Here is a 20,211-nt window from a genome sequence, read left to right on the forward strand (position 1 = left end):
TCGCATGACTTTGCTCTGAAGCACCGTGACAGAAAACCGTAGGGTCTAGATAAATTTCGAAAACATTTTACCGGAGCAGACAGGCGTATCAATGTCAGGACCGATTTTGATACCAATCGTGCGATATTTGTGGGCGTGATGGCGTGATTTCAAAATTATTTTGGGGTCAAAAATTCTCTTCATTTCTCACTCTAGCAGAGGGGCAATCAGTCTGAGGCACACTCTAATTTTAGGAAAAATGAAAAACTTTGGGTCGCTTAGAGACAAATTGTGGACAAACTGTAATTGGTATGGACGAGCCGTCTTCACTTTCGAAGAAATCACGGACATATCTACAAAATGAAATTTGAATGGCATTTCTACGTGAATTCGTGACGACACAGAAAATCCTCAAAAATAGGGTATTTTGGGGATTTTTCCCATTGACTTATAATGGGGTTTTTTTCGTAGTTTTTTGCGAATTATGTCGCCACGTTAACCCCAAATCCCACCAGAAGTAATAGCTCCAATGGCGTGAATTTTCGGCACGTTTTGATACCTCATTTGTAGGTGTGCACGCAGCGGTATGAGCCGCATTAACGGTTACGGATGAAAAATAAAGATTAAAGAGACCCTTGTTGGGTGTAGAGTAATAGGTTCCTGCCATTGCTTTGCATGGCAGGCCCCAAAAAACACACAAAAAAGAAAAACCATGAGAGAACAGCTGCAGTTCAACGCAGCTTTAAATGCTGCGATCAGCGTTTAAAACTACTGATCACCGAAGATTTCCAATCCAATCTGCTGGAGAATGGCCTAGTCAAAGTCTAGACCTCAATCCAAATGTTTATTTTTTTAAGCAAAACGTAATAAATGCTGCTTACAGTTTGAGCTATAGATATGCAAAACTGGTACAGCCCAACACGCCTCACTTTTCGAGTTAAAAAAAAAAGAAAGAAAAAAAAACGCACCACTTTTATTGTTTCGCGTTGTTTATTGCGTCCCAAACAACGCAATGAAACGAATAATTAGCGCGTAATTACAACGTCGCAAAATGTGAACAAGCTCAAATTCATAAACATCCGGGCGCTGATTTTCTAAATAACAGAAGCCAGAAACACACGGAGGATTTAAAATAGAAATAAAAAATAAATTGCAGCATCAGAGTAACTCCCTACGAGAACAAGGAGCAGAAGGAAGAGGCTGCAGGCCCACAAATGAAACCCACCGCGTCGTGAGTCACATCACTGCTGCCCCATCAAAGGTCTTCTCCTCATCTAACTAATGATACAGAACCGTAACAATATTCAGAACCCGGAACGCGTGGGGTTTAATCTCAGTGACGTCAGTGCGGCGAATAAACGCCGTGGGTCGGACCAGCAACATGTCTGCCATCCATCCATCAGAACCTGAGGAAACTCCACCCTCATCCCAAGGATAAAGATTTTAATGTTGATTATTGCTCTGAATGACCGTATTCTGATGGCTGTTCTTTTAGTGGGAGAGAATGTGAATGAGTTTTTCTTAGCTTTATTTTATTACTGCTTCTAACATTTTTACGCTACAGAAGACTCACTGTAATCTGATGGTGCTGGAAATAGCAATGATTACGAGACTGTCTTGAATTAGAAAAGAAAGAATAACCTCCCTGCTCAGTCTACTAGCATTAATCAGAATGAAATTTTAAAAAATACCACGAGAGAACAGCAGGACATAAAAGTAAAAACTAGCAGTGATGAATCCCCTAGAATCAGAATAATCTCCAGTGACAATTCAAAAAATTATTTATGTCAATATATATAAATATACATTATGTTGACTTAACATACATTCTCCAAGAATCTTCAAATGGTCGTCTTGGATGGTGAAACTGGGCGCAGGAAGGATCTACTGTAGCTTTCAGTCTTGCAGCGACTCCGAAGAACCCTCTGACCGAAGACTGGCTAAAATTACGGTTAGCTACATGCTAACAGCTCAATTGCCAGGCAGTAGAGACAATATTCCACGTCAACGTCTCCGACAGGACAGTCAGTTGCCGTCAAGCTCTGCCGATCCGCTTCATCTTTAAATCTGTCGGCCGTTTGGTTAGAAAGCCAGGCTGATCTGGGAGGCACTTCAACTATTATCTGAACTTTTGAGATGTTAATCTCAAATGTTAATCAGATGCTCCCAGTTGTTAAAAAAAAAAAAAGAAAGAAGCTAATCTGCTGCCATGGTTACACATAATTGTCCAAAGTAATGAAAAAAATCCTCCAGCTGCACACCGGTTGAGTTTGCCATTTTTGAATTGAGATCAAGGAATAAAACAATTCACTAAAGCTTTATTGTTTTTATTTGTGTCTTAACGACAACTTCTGGTATGTACAATAGTGGACAGAAAACAAATGTTTACAGAATGTATAAATATTCTCTCGTTGCCCCAAATTGGATATTGGCTGAATTGCGTTACGAAGCTAATAATCAAGAATTTATGTTTGTCCTCGCTGCCAGTTTCTCAACAACGTTTCAGATGACAAGTACCTGCAAAGTACAATCAACACATGCAGAGTATTTCAGAGGCTCCAACCGGCTGCTTCCCCGACAGGCAACTAAGGTACAGGATGGGTGAGATGAGAGGAGGACCCTCAGGTGTTCACATTGGTGACAGAAGAAAAGGTAGGAGAAGGACGAAATGAAGAGCAGCGGATGTTTTCCCTAGAACCGGAGCCAGTACATGCCGCTGCGCATCCTGTTGTAGTCCGGTAGCTGCTCAATGGGACCTGGTGGAGACGAGGACGGGACAGATTAGAGCGCGTGCAACGGTACCCGGTTCTGATTCTACAGGAACGGGAAGGGCGGAGAGCTCACCGATAGCAACCATGGCAGGACACTTATCGTAGATGTATTTGGAGCAGATGTCACGCACCATCCTGGGAGTTACAGCCTGGAACACGAGAGGAGAAAGCGAAAACTCTTCAGACCGGAACGTTTTGATTTGCAAAGAAGGCACTGCAGCGTGCTGTGGAAAGAAGACTCACATCGATGCGGGCGCTCCACTCTGCCAGAGGAATACGGCGTCCGTAGTTCAGGATGTGTCTGCCGATGTCATCACAAATTGGTGTTGTACCTACGAGATTGAGGAGCTGTTAGCTTAGATTGATGCGTAGCGTGTAGACTGAATTGTAGACCTCCATGACAGGGAAAGGTTTGCAAACCTGTAGCTCTGGGGCCGCATTTAGTGTGTGTGTGTGTTTAGCTTTGTATTTAGGACTTTTTCTCTAGCATATTCTTATTAGCAACAGGCCTTATGAGGGTCAAAGCTCCGCCCTAATGTGGTGGACCCCTTTCTTTAAGGTTATAGATTAAAGGAGGAATGGAGTCTGGTGTGAATTCACCTTTGGCTAAAGTTTGGAATGTGCTGGTAATGGTTAGGGTAAGAATGGAAGTCAATACATACGCTGAAAACATACATCCTACCAAGTATCTGTGGTCTAGTTTCTACAGCAAATATCCTAGCATACTTAAAATTAGACAAAAACCAACAAGTAAATACTCAGCAGGATGTAGGAGCTTGTTTTAAGTCAATAATTCCTTAATATTAATGAAAAAGTACTAGCTACAAGATAAATAATCTACCAGTGGAACAAAACATTTTCCCCACACAAGTTAAAATGTCTTGTTCCACTGGCAGATTATTTATCTTACAACCAATACTGTTTCATTAATATTAAGGAAATTTTTACAAATTCCTATATCTTACTATAAAGTTACTTGTAAGATAGTTTGGTCTAATTTCAAGAGTACTAGGGTATCTGCAGTAGAAAGTAGACCACAAATACTTGGTTGGATTTTGTGTTTTTGCAGTGTCGTCCTCATACAGGTGGAAACACAAAGTTGTGCCTGTGTGTGCCTCTAAACTGAAATACTTTTGTTATTTTATCACTTAAAAATGTTTCATCTGTCATTGTTTTATGTTTTTATTTGCTTTACGATAAATTAAATTCTAGTTCGGTGGTGTTGCGTTGTTTCTATTTTAGATAACTTGAAAAGCTTTATATTTTTGAAGATTCCTGAACGTTTTGCAGCTCCAGACTATTTAATAGTAAATGAAACAAAAATCACTAATAGTAGAGGCTGCAGGTACCATTGAGCTGTCCAATCAGGCTGGCCTTCAGAGCGTTTTGGGCTCTAACGACATCACTGTCTGTGACCGTGGTGCAAAGGTTCATCCTGCAGGGACAAGAGCAAGGCAGGAATCACATGCAGCACAAGCACTCATCGGATAACCAGTAGGATTCATCCACCTCTCTTGACTCTGGATTAAATGATCTCGGCTCGGTTTCTCACCAGGCGTTCTGGGTCCAGTGCATCATGTCGTCGATGTGGTGCTTATCGCTCACAAAGTGGATGCCCATCAGGCCGGTGTCGCTGTAGGCAGAGTGGAAGGCCTGGAAGCTGTGGCACAGGTTTTCCTCCACCGCCAGGCGAGCCAGACGGCTGCTCAGGTGCTGAGAGAGAGAGAGAAAAAAGACCACAGTTGAGGTCAAAGGTCTTTCCACGGAGACGCACAGAGAAACCTGGTGAGGATTTGCAGGTTGACCAGCACTGAGCAGTGATTGACTGGTTATTAACTGACTGATCTGGAAAGAGATTGCATTCTTTAAAGCATCTTACCTATGCACTGACAACAATTAACATCTCCTTAAAATTAACAATATACAGTAGGTCTGTCGGTCAAACAACGTTGGGAACATTCTGTTTCAGATCTACAATCATTCAAAAATCACATTTCTGGAAAAAAAATTGTTTGCTTCATAAAATACCATGTGGTTAATTGCCGAGTAAAAAAAAAAAAAAAGAGGAAGAAACGATATAAAACTACACAAAGAACTAACTGTGTCAGACGTATGTCAGACCAAAGACATGCAAAGAAATTTACGACACCCAACAATCCACGACGTAAACGTTGCTCAGCAGTTGTGTTCCTCCCGACAGGTCCGGAGGCAGAGGGAAGACCCCTGACTCAGGTTTATAGACAGGCAATGCTTTACCCCTCCATAATGGCCACTCAGGACATGGAGAGTCCCGAGTGGGCAAAGCTTAAAGGGGATTTTCTTTTTTTTCTACCAAGTCATGAGATGTTACTGTTCTCACTACAAGAGGAAAGAAAGAAAGAAAGAAAGAAAACAGACTTTCACCCACCTTTCCACCCCCGTAGGTAAGGTCATAGCTGCCAACGATGGCGTTGGCGACCATAAGGGGAACGATGTCGGGGCTGGAAACACTGGCGCCCTCCACGGCGATGGCGATGTGCGCCAGGGGAAGAGCGTCATCCCGCATGCGGATCTGAGCAAGACAAAGATTTTACTGCGACTGTAAAAGTTCAAGTCGATAAGTGAATATATCATGAAAGTCAGTATGTGACGGCGTCCTGCTGAAGTTTTCATACCCACTGAACTTTTATACATTATGCCTTCACTCCAACCAAAAACTTCAGTATGGAAATAGTTTGTCATTTATTTGTTCATTTAACCCAAAATATAAATTAAATTATGACGAAACCTGAACTGGATCATTTAGCAGTGAATAAAAAAACCTTTATTGTGTTTCTGGACCATGAAAATCTATGTGCATGTTTTTAATTTTCCAAATTTTTTTACCCCTCTCCTCCTGTGAGCTGAATGTGTTGCTGCTCCTCTGTATTTATTATTTCCACTTTGTTCTCGGCAGCAACAACGAAGCCCCAAATTATTCATACGCCCACCAGATTTTGATCTAAAATTCGATTTAATCAACCAAAGCGTTTGCAGAGTTTATCTCAAAAGATAAAACATACAAGGATTCTCCATTCAGAAGAAAAGAACAATTCTACTTTTAATAAATGTTACTTCCAGTCAGATGAAACACGCTGGTCAAACTGAAAGATTAACCTAAATATTCAACGGGTCTGAATAATTCTGGGCTTAATATTTATAGTTATAATTGTCTAACTCAATGTGCTTGAGGATTTTGGGGGGGAGGGGGGTCTATTTTCGGTGTCTCACCTCGCTGCCAGTGAACCGGCAGGGAGACAAGACGGGGACGGCGTCTCCCTCATACTGAAAGGAAAGTCCACTAAAATGAGACTTGGCCATGCCCACCAGCTCGTCGTGGTTAACACCTGTAGATGGGGCGTACGTTAGAAACATTAGAACACTGGCTCCCACCGTCACAAAAAACAGGAGACGGAAGCTGTGGACCCACCTCCTGCAGCCGCCAGCACCATCCGGGGGGCTTTGTAATGGCTGCTGATGTAATCCACCAAGTCCTGACGGGTCAGATTCCTGACAGCGTTCAACACAAGAAGCAGCGTTCATTTTGGCGGCCGTGTTGTCTTCGTCGTCAGTGTTTTTGGCTATGTTACGATAAATAATGTGGCAGCTGGGCTCAATAATGAGCCAAGTCCAAAACCACCAACAGAGCAGTTTCAGTGGTGGCGTTACTCTAGTGGAAAGAATATTTAATACCAGGGTTTGAACACTTTTCCCACGGTAAAAGTTTACGATGTTTCCAAACGTTTCCAGCACCACACTTCGGAGATACAAACAAGACCATTTCATTTCACCATTATAAGACATCATTTATTACCATTATTAAAAATGTTTTGTGGTAGTATTCTTCGTTCGACAGCAGGAACGAGGTAAACTAAAATATAGTTTTCTGTTTGAAAGTTTCTCTCACACATCCTGAAGGCACACCTGATTGGCTCATGAACACAATACTGACTTAACAAAAAAAATCTCCCGATTTCAATAATGTTGTACAAGGTACAAAATATAACATAATCAATAAATCATTAGGAATAATAAATGCGAATGACATTGAAACAATCTTAAACTGTGTTAAGGTAAATGACCTTTCTGCTCAAATTAAATACAGTATTCAAAGTTACAAAAACATCTCTAAACCTTTTCACAAAGTTTTCTAACATTTAACAAATAGAAATAATTTAGTTCATCTTAACAAACCTAAAACATAAAAAGTTTAGTCTGATTTAACTTCAGGCTGAGAAAAAAAAAGTACATTTTTATTAAGTGGAAAAGAAATCTGGTTTCGTCTGTAACTGTAATCAGCTTTAGGCTTTTTGTCAAGCGTTAGATTGATTAAAAGCTTGATATTCAATCTGTGCACTTTCAAGGACTTTATACAGAATTCAAGCCCTTTCCAAATCTTGAAAAAACCTAAATGAAATTCAAGCGTTTTTACGGATTTGCAGCCATACGAACGCTGTAAACCCCGACTGCGTAAGCAGTGAGCTCCCCGTCCCTCCTACCTGGCATTGCTGGACGGCCCCAGCACGCTCTGTCCTAGCGGCGTCCCCTGGTAGGCTGCGGTGTGCAGCAGGTCCAGACAGACTTCCTGCAGGTTGCCCTCCACCTCCTCCATCTCCCGCAGCACCACGCTCCTCTGCTGCTCGATGTCGGCCTCGTTCAGCGAGCAGCTCTGCACCACGTCTGACAGCAGCTCCACAGCTGGAGACCAACGGGCCAGTTAGTGGTCGGGATTTGAGGCGGTGTGGCGAGGATTTAATGTGAGCGTTCTGAATCGCTAAACATTCCGTGGCTTCTAGGAAATGAATGATGAGGCCAGTTTGTTTTCTCACCTTTAGGAAGGTCTTTGGTGAGGGTCTTCATGTAGAAAGCAGTGTGCTCCCTGGAGGTGTAGGCACTCAGGTGAGCACCCATAGACTCCACCTGTTGCTCCAAGGCTGTTTGGGGATGCTTCTTTGTTCCCTGCACAAAATCGATTTGTACACTTAGTTGGGGCCGCTGCATCCAGGCCATTGTTTGGTCTTTGGCTCCCCCTACTGTCACTGGGTTTAACATCACAGGCTAAAGAAAATCTCTGAGCCTAGATGGGAACTGATCAAGCCTAAAAGAAACAGGAGAAGCCATCAAAATCTACAGGAGGTGCAGTTACATGACCCAGCAAGAATAGGACTATGTTCTTTGATAAAGACAGACTTAAATAGAGGAAAATGTAACGTCTTCTTTTTTCTGATATACAATATAACACAGGTATCAAACTCAAGGCCCGGGGGCCACATCTGGCCCACCGTAGTTTTTTATGTGGCCCTTTAAACTCCAAATTACATCTTTAAGTTCATGCAGTTTTTCACAAATCTGCAAAATTAACACAATATTATCAAATCTCTGCATTTTTTAAAATTTATTTTACAGCAAATTTTCTCAAAACTGGTCAAAAACATTGAGTTCAAGTGACTGCTGCCTCAGCCTTACCGGATGTCAAGTTAAAATGTGTAACTGATACCGTGAGTAATAAAAATTAACATTTAACATCAGCGCAAATATTGTAAAAATGCCTTACAAATAGTTCTAAATATTCACCACAAAATCTGTCATTTTTATTGCAAAAAGTAACTAAAACAATCACAAAATCCTGGTGGAGCAGCTATTTATTGGTATTTTAACAATTTAATTGGTTTTATCAATTTATTCTGGCACAACCAGCCCGTTAAGAACACTCAGATTTTTGATATGGTCCAAAATTGAAATGAATTTGACATCCCTGCAATATAAGGATAGCTAAATGTGGCCCAAGTGTAAAAGTGACAAAAATATGTAGCAGAATTTCACTAATTGGACATTGAACACACCAGACCTCAGCGATAAAGACACTCTTCCATGTGGAAAGTGTGACAGAGTTAAAAAAGAAATATCAAAGTAACCTTCAGCATTGATAAGTCATTTAAAAATGAAGTCAGATCAGGACTGTAATTTCGACAACGTATCAAGACATGCCAGTAGTTCACTAATGATGCAAGAGAGTGGGAGACTTTCAACAGATAACGCTAAATGTATTACAGGAAGTTCCCAACATAGCTGGATTTGGAAAAGTTGGCAGCCTTTTAGACATTTTAGAGTTAAAGCAAGAATCTACTGTTCATTCTCTAGAGAACACATGATGGCTGCTATTTCAGTAATGCTAATCACTTTCATTAATCATTTTCTCTGTTTTAGAATGTTAAGACGACATTTGACAGCAACAGGTCTCACATACACTCATATCATGATCATTACAGTAAAAACTACATCAAAATATTCGGAATGCTGCTCTTTTAGCTTGTTAATTTATTGCCCTTACCCAGAAATTAAAACAAAATTAACATGTCATGAAATTCTTATTGGCGCATCTCCAATGTAACCATTTTGTTTCATTATAACACCACCGCAATATGGGAGTTTTACTTTACTCTTTTATGATTTTAGTCTAAGTATTTCCTATTCATCCATACTTCTGATCCAAGTTTACAACATTGGGATTTTTTAAACTGCACCATAAATGCAGTCAAGGAAATGTAAATCGTGATGTTTTGACCTCGTATCCAACTTTACTGCTGTTGCAAGGCAGTTCCAGACAACAAAATGTCATTAAAAGGAGTCAGATGAATAAATACATATAGTATATTTACATGCAACAAACATATATTTTACTTAATCTGGCCAAAAAGTCATATTTTAAACATTGAGTGACAACTCCACCTTGAAAGCCATGTGCTCCAGAAAGAAGCCCGCTCCGTTGTTCTTCTCGTTCTCATAGCGGCTGCCAGCGCTGATCCAGACTCCAACCTGTGAAGGTGAGATGAGATCAGAGGTTAGGTTGTTGATGTCCACTATGTACGTTAATACTGTCTCGGCTGGGACAGGGGACTAAAAGGACAAATGAATATGCTCTTACAGTGCAAGTTGCATGTCCGGTATCCTCAGATGCAATTCTCAGACCGTTGTCCAAGGCAGAGACCTGGGTTTCAGGGGCTCCTACCAGGCTCTGGGCATAGCTGACCGACGCCTGTCCACGTCTCAAAGAGAGCAGGATGGGCTACAGTTCGCAAAAAAGTAAATGAATAAAAAAAATTGTACGTTTGAATTAGGTTCAAAATTATATTCTTTTCAGGGTATTACTGGTTGCAGTTTAGAGATACCCCGCTGAAAACATAAACATACCCAGAATATTATGAGCGTGTTATTTTTTTCATTCCAGTTAGGGAAATAGCTGAGGGTAATTTTTTGAAATTTTATTTTAACTTACTTTATTTACTTATAGATATTTTCTTAGCCATTTATCTAATGAATAGCAACTGATTAGATGTGCGAGTAACGGTTTGATTAGCCAGCTCAAATCCATATTCCATCAAAAACATAACAAAAATAGACATAATTTACATCTAAAATTTAGATGTAACTTTGTTGGAATGCCATATTTTTGTCTCCATGCTAAATATCTGTCAGTATTTCCAGTTGCCATTTTCAAATATAAGAAGAGCATATTTAAGAACACTAATTGTTACCTTATGTCGGACTAAATAATTACACAACAATTAAGGGACGTTTATTCTTGCCACCAAGAAAGTTAGATATAGTATTAACTTAAGAAAACTGTGGTGATTTCGGGTTAAAACCTTTCCGTTTTCAATGTAAATGAGGGACATAAAAAACCAGAGAAATAATAGTTAACCTAAAGGTATGATCATATGGATGTGTTGACACAACTTCTCTGAAAGTTTTACGAACATGTCGCATAAATGATCATGATCCAACAAATTAATTATTCCTAAAAACAGTCCAAAGTAGAAAACATATTCTCAATCTCTGCGGTTTTCGATCTTTAGTTCAAGAACTGCCTTTTGCCGTGTTGTCACCCATTTTAATTTCAGAAAAGTAGACGCTGCTCCTTTAGCTTCGCCGTAAACTGTCATTTTTTTTCCAAAGTTACTGTCCAAACAAAACATACAGCGCAAAGAGTTAGAATCTGCCTTCTACAAGTCACAATGCTAACGCTGCTACCCAGGAAGCTCTGAGGACAGGGGAGGACAAATAGAAGTTATTACAACAACTGACTTCATGGAGGACAACAAACAACGAAAACAACTGGCATCCCACTGTATGAACTTGACATCGTATTATAATAAGAAGTTAAAAGCTGTGCAGCTCCATTTGGTAATTGACCTTGCATTCACTGTTAGCTAAACTATGCTAACCGGTTAGCTGCTCGGCACAGCTAGCTCGAACACTACACCGGTCTGGCCGTTACACGTCCGGTTATTTAGTTCAGCACTAGCAACACTGCTCAGCTAAGACATCTACTAATTAAAAGTTTCCCGTAAAACTCACACTGCGGGTTTTGGCGAGGACTCGCCCAACGGTGCTCCCTACTCGGCACACGGACGCCGCCATTTCTAAATTCGGTGAGAAGTGCTGTCGGAGCTTCACTCTTCTTCTTCCGGCTGAAAGAAAGTGATCTTCAGCTTTTCGAGCGGCTGGTACTGCCACCACATGTCCAGTATGTGGTACTGAACCTAAAAAAAAATTATATTCCTTAAAATTGCAATTCTTTTAGCGCTGATACTGAGACCATTCTGCTCCAAAAAGTTAAAATTAATTAAAATTCCCTATACAAAAATATCAACGAGGTTTCATTAAACCCCGTTGATCGTTCATTTTTTTACAGTATACTTTATCTGTACTGATAAAGTATGGAGGATGAGGATGAGGGAGAAATCTTAACTGTGAACTGTACTGTGAACTTCTATATAATTCACTTAATGTCAGTTTTATCAAATCTTCCAGTAAAATAAATTATTTAAAGTGATTGCCTCCTTTCAGTTACAACTAAAAATATTATGAATTTGTCTTTCATATTTTTCCTGTTAGGAGGTGGGTAACCTGCTTAGTCACTGTAGGAGAGATTCAGGTTAGTAGCATTTAAATAAAACACGTAATGCATGCCAAATCCCAGATTTTATTTTAAGGGAAATAAAATCCCTTAATGGAAGATATTTTCGGCACTTGTGGGGCTGCTGGCTATTTTACTGGGCTGTTTGGATGGGCCATCACCATGCGCAAAGAAGCTTGCTTTTTCTCTATTGCTGTTGGCAGAACTTTTGATACCTCTGCATGTTTCTTTGACAAATGCTCAAAGTTAGAGCCTCCATCAACTGAAAGAACTGTCACTGGCAGATGAAATGCGACTCTGGAGATTGATGGTTCAGAAGGAAGAGCAGGAGATAGTGTTGCTTCGCTGTTGCTGGTCTTGTTCTCTTGTGCCTTTTGAATAACCTTGGGCAGAGGCTTATCCTTCTCTGGTGCAGGCTCCTTTTCTTTGACTGCACCACACCGTTTTGAAGATGGCAATTGGGAAGATTTCAGTGGAGGAAGAAGACACTGAAATCTTCTTGAGTGTTTAACAGCAATGCCCTCAACAACCAGGTTGATTCCTATATATAGTGGGACTCCTACCGCCGCCTGCAGATGAGGAATGACATCTGGAAGACCGCTGACACACACAAACAGAACTGATTATGCATATTATGCTTTGACCTCAATCTTACCTGCCTATATATGAGCTGAAAGTCCCCAGTGTTTGCGGAACGGTCCACTCTGCGGTCCAGGACCACTCGTAATGTGTCCTCCTGCACAGCAGTGCAGAGCTGGGCGGTCACACAGGTTGAGGGTGCCATTGTGGGGCTAGCGTTGATTTCTATTAACCATGGGTGCAGGCTGAAGTCTAGTCAAAACACAAGCAAACCTGTTTATTGGGATGTAAATTTTAATAGGCATTGTGTGGCATGCAAACATAGTTGGACACAAAACATCTATAATATTAAGGCCACATGCTTTAAATTGTGTCTGCTACCAAAATAGCCTTGAATTGTGGAGATTCTACTAGACTTCCAAAGTTGTGCTGTAATATCTAGTCCTAAGATGACAGAGGTCAACATGTGCACCACCTCATCAGCAGTTTGAGCTATAGTAGCTCACCTGTTGGATCAGACCATTGTGCTAAACTAGGTGCGATACAAAGACGCAATATTTTTCAGCCATATGAATGCACTTTTGTCACATCACAAGAGTCATGTGATCAACAGCCGATGTTACTACTGGCAAAAATGACAAAGAAGATGACAGGAAGTAGTAGGAGGATGATGGATTGTTTTTAGGGGGAAGGGGGTTTTGGACAATGTGCAGCTCACAACATTGTACAGTTCATAAAAAGTTGTATGTCATTCAAGTGTTGAATCCATAGTTTTTCTGTTAGTGCTGGGCCATTTAACTGACATGGTAAATGGCCTGTACTTGTACAACTCACACGCTGATAGTAGCAAGCTACTGGACTGTAGTCTGGGGGAGTCTGACAGGAGTGAGGCGCCACAGGGCTCTGTGACCACCAGAAGTGTCTTTACCAAGGACACAATGACAGAAGCGGACAGACCAACGACTGCGGGACGAACTCTTACCATCGTCACCGCTATTGTCCCATCAACACATCAAAGCTGAGTAAGCTGCTTTAATTCTTTATACAAAAACAATTTTGTAACTCCCAAAAGGAGCAGAATTAGGTTGGTGTTTCAGGAGAAATGCTACCTTGCTGTCTTGTTATCTGTAAACATAAATCAAGTGCATCATACCTAACATAAAATCAGCGCCATAAAGCTCAAATGTGTTCTTGCGTGACTCTATCAGATCCTGTGCTGTCAGCAGTGCCTGGATCACGGCTGTCTTCATTCCTGGGACTACAACAGTCTCCCAAAGAGCTTCCTTGCCCTGGCTGGCCAGAAAGGCCTTGAACTGGTCATCCAACCACATGTTGTGTGCTGGAATGCAGCGATGGCGTTGATGAGAGGGCCTCAGGTGCTTCTGGATGGAGTTATTGCACAAGTGCACCGAGCTGAAGAAAGAAAAGAGAAATCAGGTGAAAAGGGATCCGGGACAAAATGAACCCAAACAGTGGCAAGAACACAAAGCTACGCCGGGGATTGTAAACCGCTAAAGGCCTTGTACAAATGTAGCCGGGTTTTTATAAAAACAAATATTTCTGCCGAATTGTGTTGTGTGTATGGTTGTTTGTCCTGTATGTCTTTGTGTTGCCCTGCGACAGACTGGCAACCTGTCCAGGGTGAACCCCGCCTCCCGCCTGGAACGTAGCTGGAGATAGGCACCAGCACCCCTCCCGACCCCATTAGGGACAAAGGGTGAACAGAAAATGGATGGATGGATGTTTTAAAAAAATAATATTGTACACACGGGATTGGTTTCACAAAAGTTTTTAAGCACACAAATATCCCCTCAGTGTTATTTTAAACCAAGAGGGGGCAGTGTAGTGCCAAGCTAAAACCTATGACGGCCAATCAGGTTCAGTTTCTGTTAGGAATTAAACTTCACAAAAGGAGGTTCATTTGTTTAGATAGACAGATAGGTTGAACGACTTTTAAATAGCTTATTAGTATTACAAGTTGATAAAACACACGGCAATGTTTTTATCAAGTATGTGGATATATTGGTGCATTATCTGTCACAGATTGTAATGTGTGGGACCCTAAATCTCCGTCTTCCCACGTACACACGCAAACACAAATACAAAGTTTTCTTGCATCTTTATTTAGTTCAGAGTTTTTATAAATTATTGTTTTTCATTTGTGATATTAAACAGTTTTGTGTGGACGAAATGCCACACAAAACAGGTATAAAGTGTATTTGTTTTCCCAGATATACGGCTACATGTGGACTAGGTCTAATTCTTAGACTCAATGAAAATGACTTATTTCATTTCAGACATAAACATGGATAACAAGGCACAAGGTGTCCTTTGTATTCTTAAAATAATTCACAAATCATTACAAATCATAATTACTTAGACTACATTCATGTACAGTCTGAGACATTATAGAACTTTAATGATTTTTATTTTGAAGAAAATCAGGGGGATTAATGAGTTGACTCTCTTACAATCTGCTGAATCGTGTAAAACCTTCTACTGAGTTAGAAATACAGTTTTAAACGTGATTCCTATGTAATACGTTGTGTTGATCTATTACTGAAAGGTTCAAAGGAAATTCCAAAAAGAAAACACAAACTGACTACACCACTATTTCTGATTTCTGATAATGTGTCTCTTTCTACACATGAGCAGGTTTCTCTGCTCCCTGTGGAATCCATGAAAGTTCAGATGTGATTAGGTTAAAGTTTCAGAAGCTGCTTTTAGTCCAATTTGAATTTTGCTGCTGCAGATGTCACAGATAATAACCCACCCTTAAATAGACCATTTGGTGAAACAGCTTCAGGTCACACACAGATGCAAACCCAAATGTCCCTCCAATAGTGACGGGCAAAGGAGACGCACTGTTTTCTGAATTTTACTTCCTGTTTCTCTATTTCAAGATTAACCACTGACGCATAGTTTGTTTCCCCCAGTATTGAATTTACTGTCTTACCTGTCGAGTGTGTCTAATGAGTACGGCTGGGTGGAAAAGCGCAAATAGCACTTTTTGTAGAACCACACAGTCAGAGGGTTCCAGTCAGTGACCAGAAACCACTGGCGCACGTCAAACTTGGTGTCATGGACCAGAAAGGGTTTCTCTATGTACTTTTGCACCACCCACTTGCTCTCCTTGATAAAGGTTGAGTCCATGCTCACTAGCCTGAGGATCTGATCAAGACGCTTTTCACATTTGATGCCTTGAAGACAAATTCAACAGATCAGACGGGACGTTTCAAATACGATGTGGCTCTGTCTGACAGTTTCCGGCGTCCTACCTCTGCCCCTGGACTTTGCTCCGGGTTTGATGATCCAGATGTTTTGTGTGCCGTCTATGCCCAGCTGTGGGCAAACCTTCTCAAGTTTCTGCAGCATGGCCTTGCAGGAGCTAACGAAATTTCCACTTCTCTCGATTTGCGCTCTGCCACTGTGGAGGAAGCAGAGGAGAAAAAAAGCACTGTAGAGATCCCGAAAGGCACGTTTTCCCCGACAAACAAAAAAATAAATAAATAAAATGTCTCAAGCCTGATGAACACTCACTGAGCAACAAGATAATAACTGTTAAGAAACCCTTCCCACTGTTCCTGTGTCAGTGTCTGTGGTGTTTCCAGGCTTTTGTCGATGTCTCCGTGCTCCAGACTCTCCAGGTATTCCTGGCATACTTTGAGCGCAGTAGTAACCGTTTCGGAAGGGACCAGTGGTTTACAGTGGAGTTTGCTCTGTTTCTTCTGCCCTGAATGTGGAGGGAGAAACTGAATCTTCAGGCGGAAGATTAGGTCAGTGCCTTGCAAAATGTGAGCTGAACCCTTAAGCCTTTTCAAAATGTCACTTTACAACACCCAAACCTGTGTATGATTGAGATTGTACGTGGAACATCAACAACAAAGTTGTGCATTATCTTGCGGTGGAAGGAGAAGACTGCACTGTTTTCAAAACAGCCTTAGATTGGTTTAGATCAACACATAATCGTGTTAGATTTCATAAATTGGCAATGTATAAAACCAATAATGTTTGCACCTATAATTGCAATAAAAAGGTGGTTGTCTGCGTATTAATTTTCTTCCAACTCACTATCATATGCTATCTTGTATAGCATAAAATCCCAATAAAACACATTGAAGCTTGTAGTTTGTAATGTGACAAAATGTAAAAGTGTTCACAGCGATCAACGGATCATACATTGAACATCCTGAAAGTTCTGACATATTTCGTTCCACTGAATGTGCTGGTCCTTTTCCACAACGTATTTCAGTAAACTGGTGCACGCAGTCCGCCTGTAGTCCTCTGCAGAGAACACCACAGAAAGATAAGTCTACGTGAACAAATTTAGACCGATATATGGGAAAAATACATAGTCAGAATAATCGATTGTTAACTCGAATGCAAAACCAGATCTGACCAATGAAAGCGTGCTTCTCGTCGCGGGCTGCGAGTTTGTAACAGCGGGGGAAGAAGCTGTCTGGGTCAGCCGAGTCAAACCAGTGGAGTTTCCTTAAGTTCACACACAACCCCGCCTGTTGGAGTAAAAAGGCTGGTGATGAAGGTGGGCGTGAAGGGCAGAGGTGGAAAGAGTACAAAAATAACGTACTCGAGTAAAAAGAACAGAAAGAAAAAACGTGTTGTAAATCTACCTTTGTGGTGAAACTGCCTGCCTTAGCAAAATGATTGACAATCTGCTCTTTCTGCAAGCTGTTTGTGCAGATTGCGTCTCTACGGTTCGTCCAGTAGAAATAAACCATCTCGTTCCGCACAAGACGAGACTATAAAAAAAAAAAAAAATTGAAAATAATTTTATGGGTTGAACCACTCAGGTAAGTTTTGCTACTTTTAGCGACGAATTCTGCATTTACCATGAGACTGTGCAGCCTATCTGGCTCCTTTTCTTTTTCAGTTTCCTCTGAGTTGTCTGAGGAGAAGGCCCAACATTTCAAACAACGATTCACCACAAAAGGACGATTCGATCAGATGCTTTCAGCTCACCTTCTTCCGCATCATTCGATCTGCTGTCACTGTTCTGACGCTGCTGGACCTGCTGCGGCATGCGTTGTTCAATCCAGCCCCTGGCCCTCAAAGCTGCCCTGATGACAGGATACGGGCCCTGGATGGCGAATATCTTGTGCATCTGAAACAGCGGGATCAAAAGTTGTGGTTCCCTTCTCGGAGCAATGAGAGTTTTGGTCTCGAAGAAGCCGCGGCTGACCTTAACTGCTTTCTCCACCAAACTCTTGGCTAACTTCACACTGCTTGGGTTGAGATCGGATAAGCCCACTCTGATCTCAGGAGGAACTGTCGACACACAAACACGCACTTATTTTTTTTGTAGAATTTTGGACAAAGATCTAACGGTGCAAAGCCAGCCAGAAAATACTAACAGTTTTGCTAGTTAAAGGCAAGAAATCTCCATAAGTAATTTCGGCGATAGAAAATGTGTTCATGCTGGATAATATTTCTGAAGACCTAAGGCTTGGACCAAACAAAAAAAAAAAAAAGATGAATTAGTAATTCACAGTTTCTACATTCAAACATTTGACTCCATGTCCTGCTCAGGACCATATTATTAATTCAGAACTGTTGATCCATAATCTGTTGATTGGAGGTGTAAAAACCAAGTAATTTAAAATCTAATGTTTCGAGTTGAAAAAGGTCCTTTTAGTAATACACACCAGAACAAAGTAATTTATCATTTTAAGGTCAATGGTGTTTGACTTTGTTTTTTTTTTCAGAAATAAAATCTGAAAAGTGCAGCATACATTTGGATTCAGGGCCTCTGAGTGTGTACCTTATTACTACAGTAAGTCTTTTGGTGCATACTAACCACTGAACACTTGAGTTTTGTACATGCTCAACTGGATTTAGATCTTTTATTTACTTATTTATTTTTTGGCATTTTCTTTCTTCGAAATTTGCTGAAATCCACGCATCGTTTTTCTCCCACTTCACATTGATGCCTTATTTTTGCATTGATTTATTACATCCCTTTTAAATACACGAAAACACTGCGGTCAGAATGTGAACAATGTAAAAAAATATATATATTTTTTTTATTTCTCAGAGTTTTGCATTCTGAATATCAGTCACAAAAAAAGATTAAATGGCGATCATTCTTGGCTCGCTCGACATTTACGTTGTTCACTTACTGCATGGACACGGTAAACTGTACTCCCTGCCATCCTGCAGTTTCTCTAGGCTCAGGATTACAGCCTTGGCAGAGTCGGTGGCCTTCTTCCCCAGGGAAACCATGTCATGTGTTTCATTAGTTCCCACTGTCTCGCAGCTTTGGAACTGAAACAGACGGCATAAAGGTGAGCAACCACGTGAAGATAAGACGTTTCCGCAAACACAATAACACATATTTGTACGTTTTAAACTGCTTTGTTGGGGGACAGCTTGGCTTGGCCCCACTCAACATATTTCAAATGTATGAAACTTTCATTAAGCTGCCGTAATAAAAGGAAAGCAAACCTAATTACCAATGTGTTTACGAGACTTTTGTTATGTATTTATTCTTTTTTTTTTTTTTTTTTTTTTTACATAAGCTATGAAACCGTCAGGGCTTCCTTAAATTGTCTGTTAAAACAGACCACATGCTGAGCCGCTTCCAAACTTTTTCTGTAAAAACTGCTACAAACTCCACCTGCCGTGGAGCGGTTTGTTTATCAAACACTTATTAGTTCACAGATGTTCCTCTCACCTGCTCTATTAACCTTGTACCGAGTTTCACCACAGGAATCCCCGATGCGCCGGTGTTAACTTGTTTAACGTTACTATGGCAACCTCCTTTACAGTTACTCGCTAGACGTGGCGACGAAGAGCTGTCCATTGTTTAAAAAGTAAAGAAAAGCCTTAAATCATTAAACGGAATTCATTCTTTCTGATTAGACGAAATATTAATAGAAAGCAAATAAATGAGTTTTTAAAACAATTATAGAAATATATAAATATAAGTAAAATAACAAAATCCGGCCATTTTCTGTTGGAAAAAAGAGTGAAGGAAGCGAATGCCTATTTATTCCTAATACTATTTATTTCATCCTACATGCATACACAGAAATATTAACACGTATTAATTCATTCTACCTATTAATTTACACATATAAAATACCTTTTTCGTATTCAGGTGCGATCACTAATTTACAATATTACTAAAAAGTTAATTTTTTATTAATTTATTAATACAGAAGCATTTTATACATTCAGTACTCGCGTTGGATTTCATAAAACTTTCTACTCCGCTCTATGAAAATCATGAGTGTATATAATTGATTTACAGTTTATAAATGCTTATATCTGTATTGATCATTCCCCCGTTGTGGTGTTAAAGCACTGGTGAAGGGATTTGATTAAAAGTATAATGACAAAAAAGAATTTTGGTGTAAAAACATTTTTTTGTCATATTTTTTAAATCTTTTTTTATGGGTTCAAATTATATATTTTCAGGTTTCTATATTATTTATTGCTTTTATTAGAATAAAAATAAAAGAAATATATTCAATTATGAGTTTTGATTTGTTTAACACACTGTTATACAAGATACCAGTAATTATATACAAATTATAATTGTGTATATAATGTGCTGTATTACATACATTATAATTATATAGTATATAATATATTATATTATAATATATAAATATATTGTGGGAGTTAGCAGAAGAAGCCACATATTGTAATCTGGCATCATAAATTGTTTCTGATATTATATTTATATTTAATATTTATATATATTAATATTATTTATTGTAGCAGTTTTTCTTCAAAGTGCACAATTTAAGCGTCATTCGAGGGTAATTGTCCCGAAGTCGTCATATATATGAAGGACCTCCATAGGTTACGGCCGGTTATAGTGCTGTACGGTAGATAGGCTTATAAATTACCATAGCAACCAGCAGCGGAGGGTTTACGAAACCCTGATGTGGCTTACAGCCGCCATATTGGATCCGGGGC

At 40.1% G+C, this 20,211-nt stretch overlaps 2 protein-coding genes across 2 annotated transcripts; both read right to left on the reverse strand.

Annotated features, from left to right (window-relative positions):
* Positions 1-2,281: 2,281 nt before the first annotated feature.
* Positions 2,282-11,235, reverse strand: LOC102219450 (cytochrome b-c1 complex subunit 1, mitochondrial). Its single transcript, XM_005816273.2, has 13 exons — positions 11,127-11,235; positions 9,694-9,834; positions 9,498-9,584; positions 7,598-7,727; positions 7,268-7,466; positions 6,199-6,278; positions 6,000-6,115; positions 5,158-5,301; positions 4,303-4,463; positions 4,100-4,185; positions 2,994-3,082; positions 2,824-2,899; positions 2,282-2,735 (listed from the first exon to the last, which is right to left on the reverse strand). The coding sequence occupies exons 1-13, from the start codon at positions 11,187-11,189 to the stop codon at positions 2,671-2,673; spliced, it is 1,437 nt and encodes a 478-aa protein (XP_005816330.1). The 5' UTR covers positions 11,190-11,235; the 3' UTR covers positions 2,282-2,670.
* LOC102219698 (tubulin monoglycylase TTLL3-like) lies at positions 11,219-20,203 on the reverse strand. Its single transcript, XM_023324756.1, has 14 exons — positions 20,142-20,203; positions 18,405-18,549; positions 17,468-17,553; positions 17,248-17,389; positions 17,118-17,173; positions 16,899-17,027; positions 16,667-16,781; positions 16,447-16,551; positions 15,808-16,000; positions 15,546-15,694; positions 15,224-15,467; positions 13,421-13,680; positions 12,344-12,519; positions 11,219-11,311 (listed from the first exon to the last, which is right to left on the reverse strand). The coding sequence occupies exons 1-14, from the start codon at positions 20,142-20,144 to the stop codon at positions 11,222-11,224; spliced, it is 1,893 nt and encodes a 630-aa protein (XP_023180524.1). The 5' UTR covers positions 20,145-20,203; the 3' UTR covers positions 11,219-11,221.
* Positions 20,204-20,211: the final 8 nt, after the last annotated feature.

Source organism: Xiphophorus maculatus, chromosome 20, assembly GCF_002775205.1.
Source record: "Xiphophorus maculatus strain JP 163 A chromosome 20, X_maculatus-5.0-male, whole genome shotgun sequence".
NCBI classification, from domain to species: Eukaryota; Metazoa; Chordata; class Actinopteri; order Cyprinodontiformes; family Poeciliidae; genus Xiphophorus; species Xiphophorus maculatus.

Bases quoted from the DNA above. Each gene is read 5' to 3' on its own strand.
- LOC102219450 (XM_005816273.2), bottom strand. From the start codon at position 11,189: ATGGCGGCGTCCGTGTGCCGAGTAGGGAGCACCGTTGGGCGAGTCCTC. The intron at 4,464-5,157 runs GTGGGTGAAAGT...TCTCTCTCTCAG, and splicing joins TTACCTACGGGGGTGGAAAG to CACCTGAGCAGCCGTCTGGC. The intron at 3,083-4,099 runs GTACCTGCAGCC...TCAATCTCGTAG, and splicing joins CCTGATTGGACAGCTCAATG to GTACAACACCAATTTGTGAT.
- LOC102219698 (XM_023324756.1), bottom strand. The intron at 17,390-17,467 runs GTCAGCCGCGGC...CCGCTGTTTCAG, and splicing joins TGGTGGAGAAAGCAGTTAAG to ATGCACAAGATATTCGCCAT. The intron at 12,520-13,420 runs GTATGATGCACT...TGTTTTGACTAG, and splicing joins TGGCGCTGATTTTATGTTAG to ACTTCAGCCTGCACCCATGG.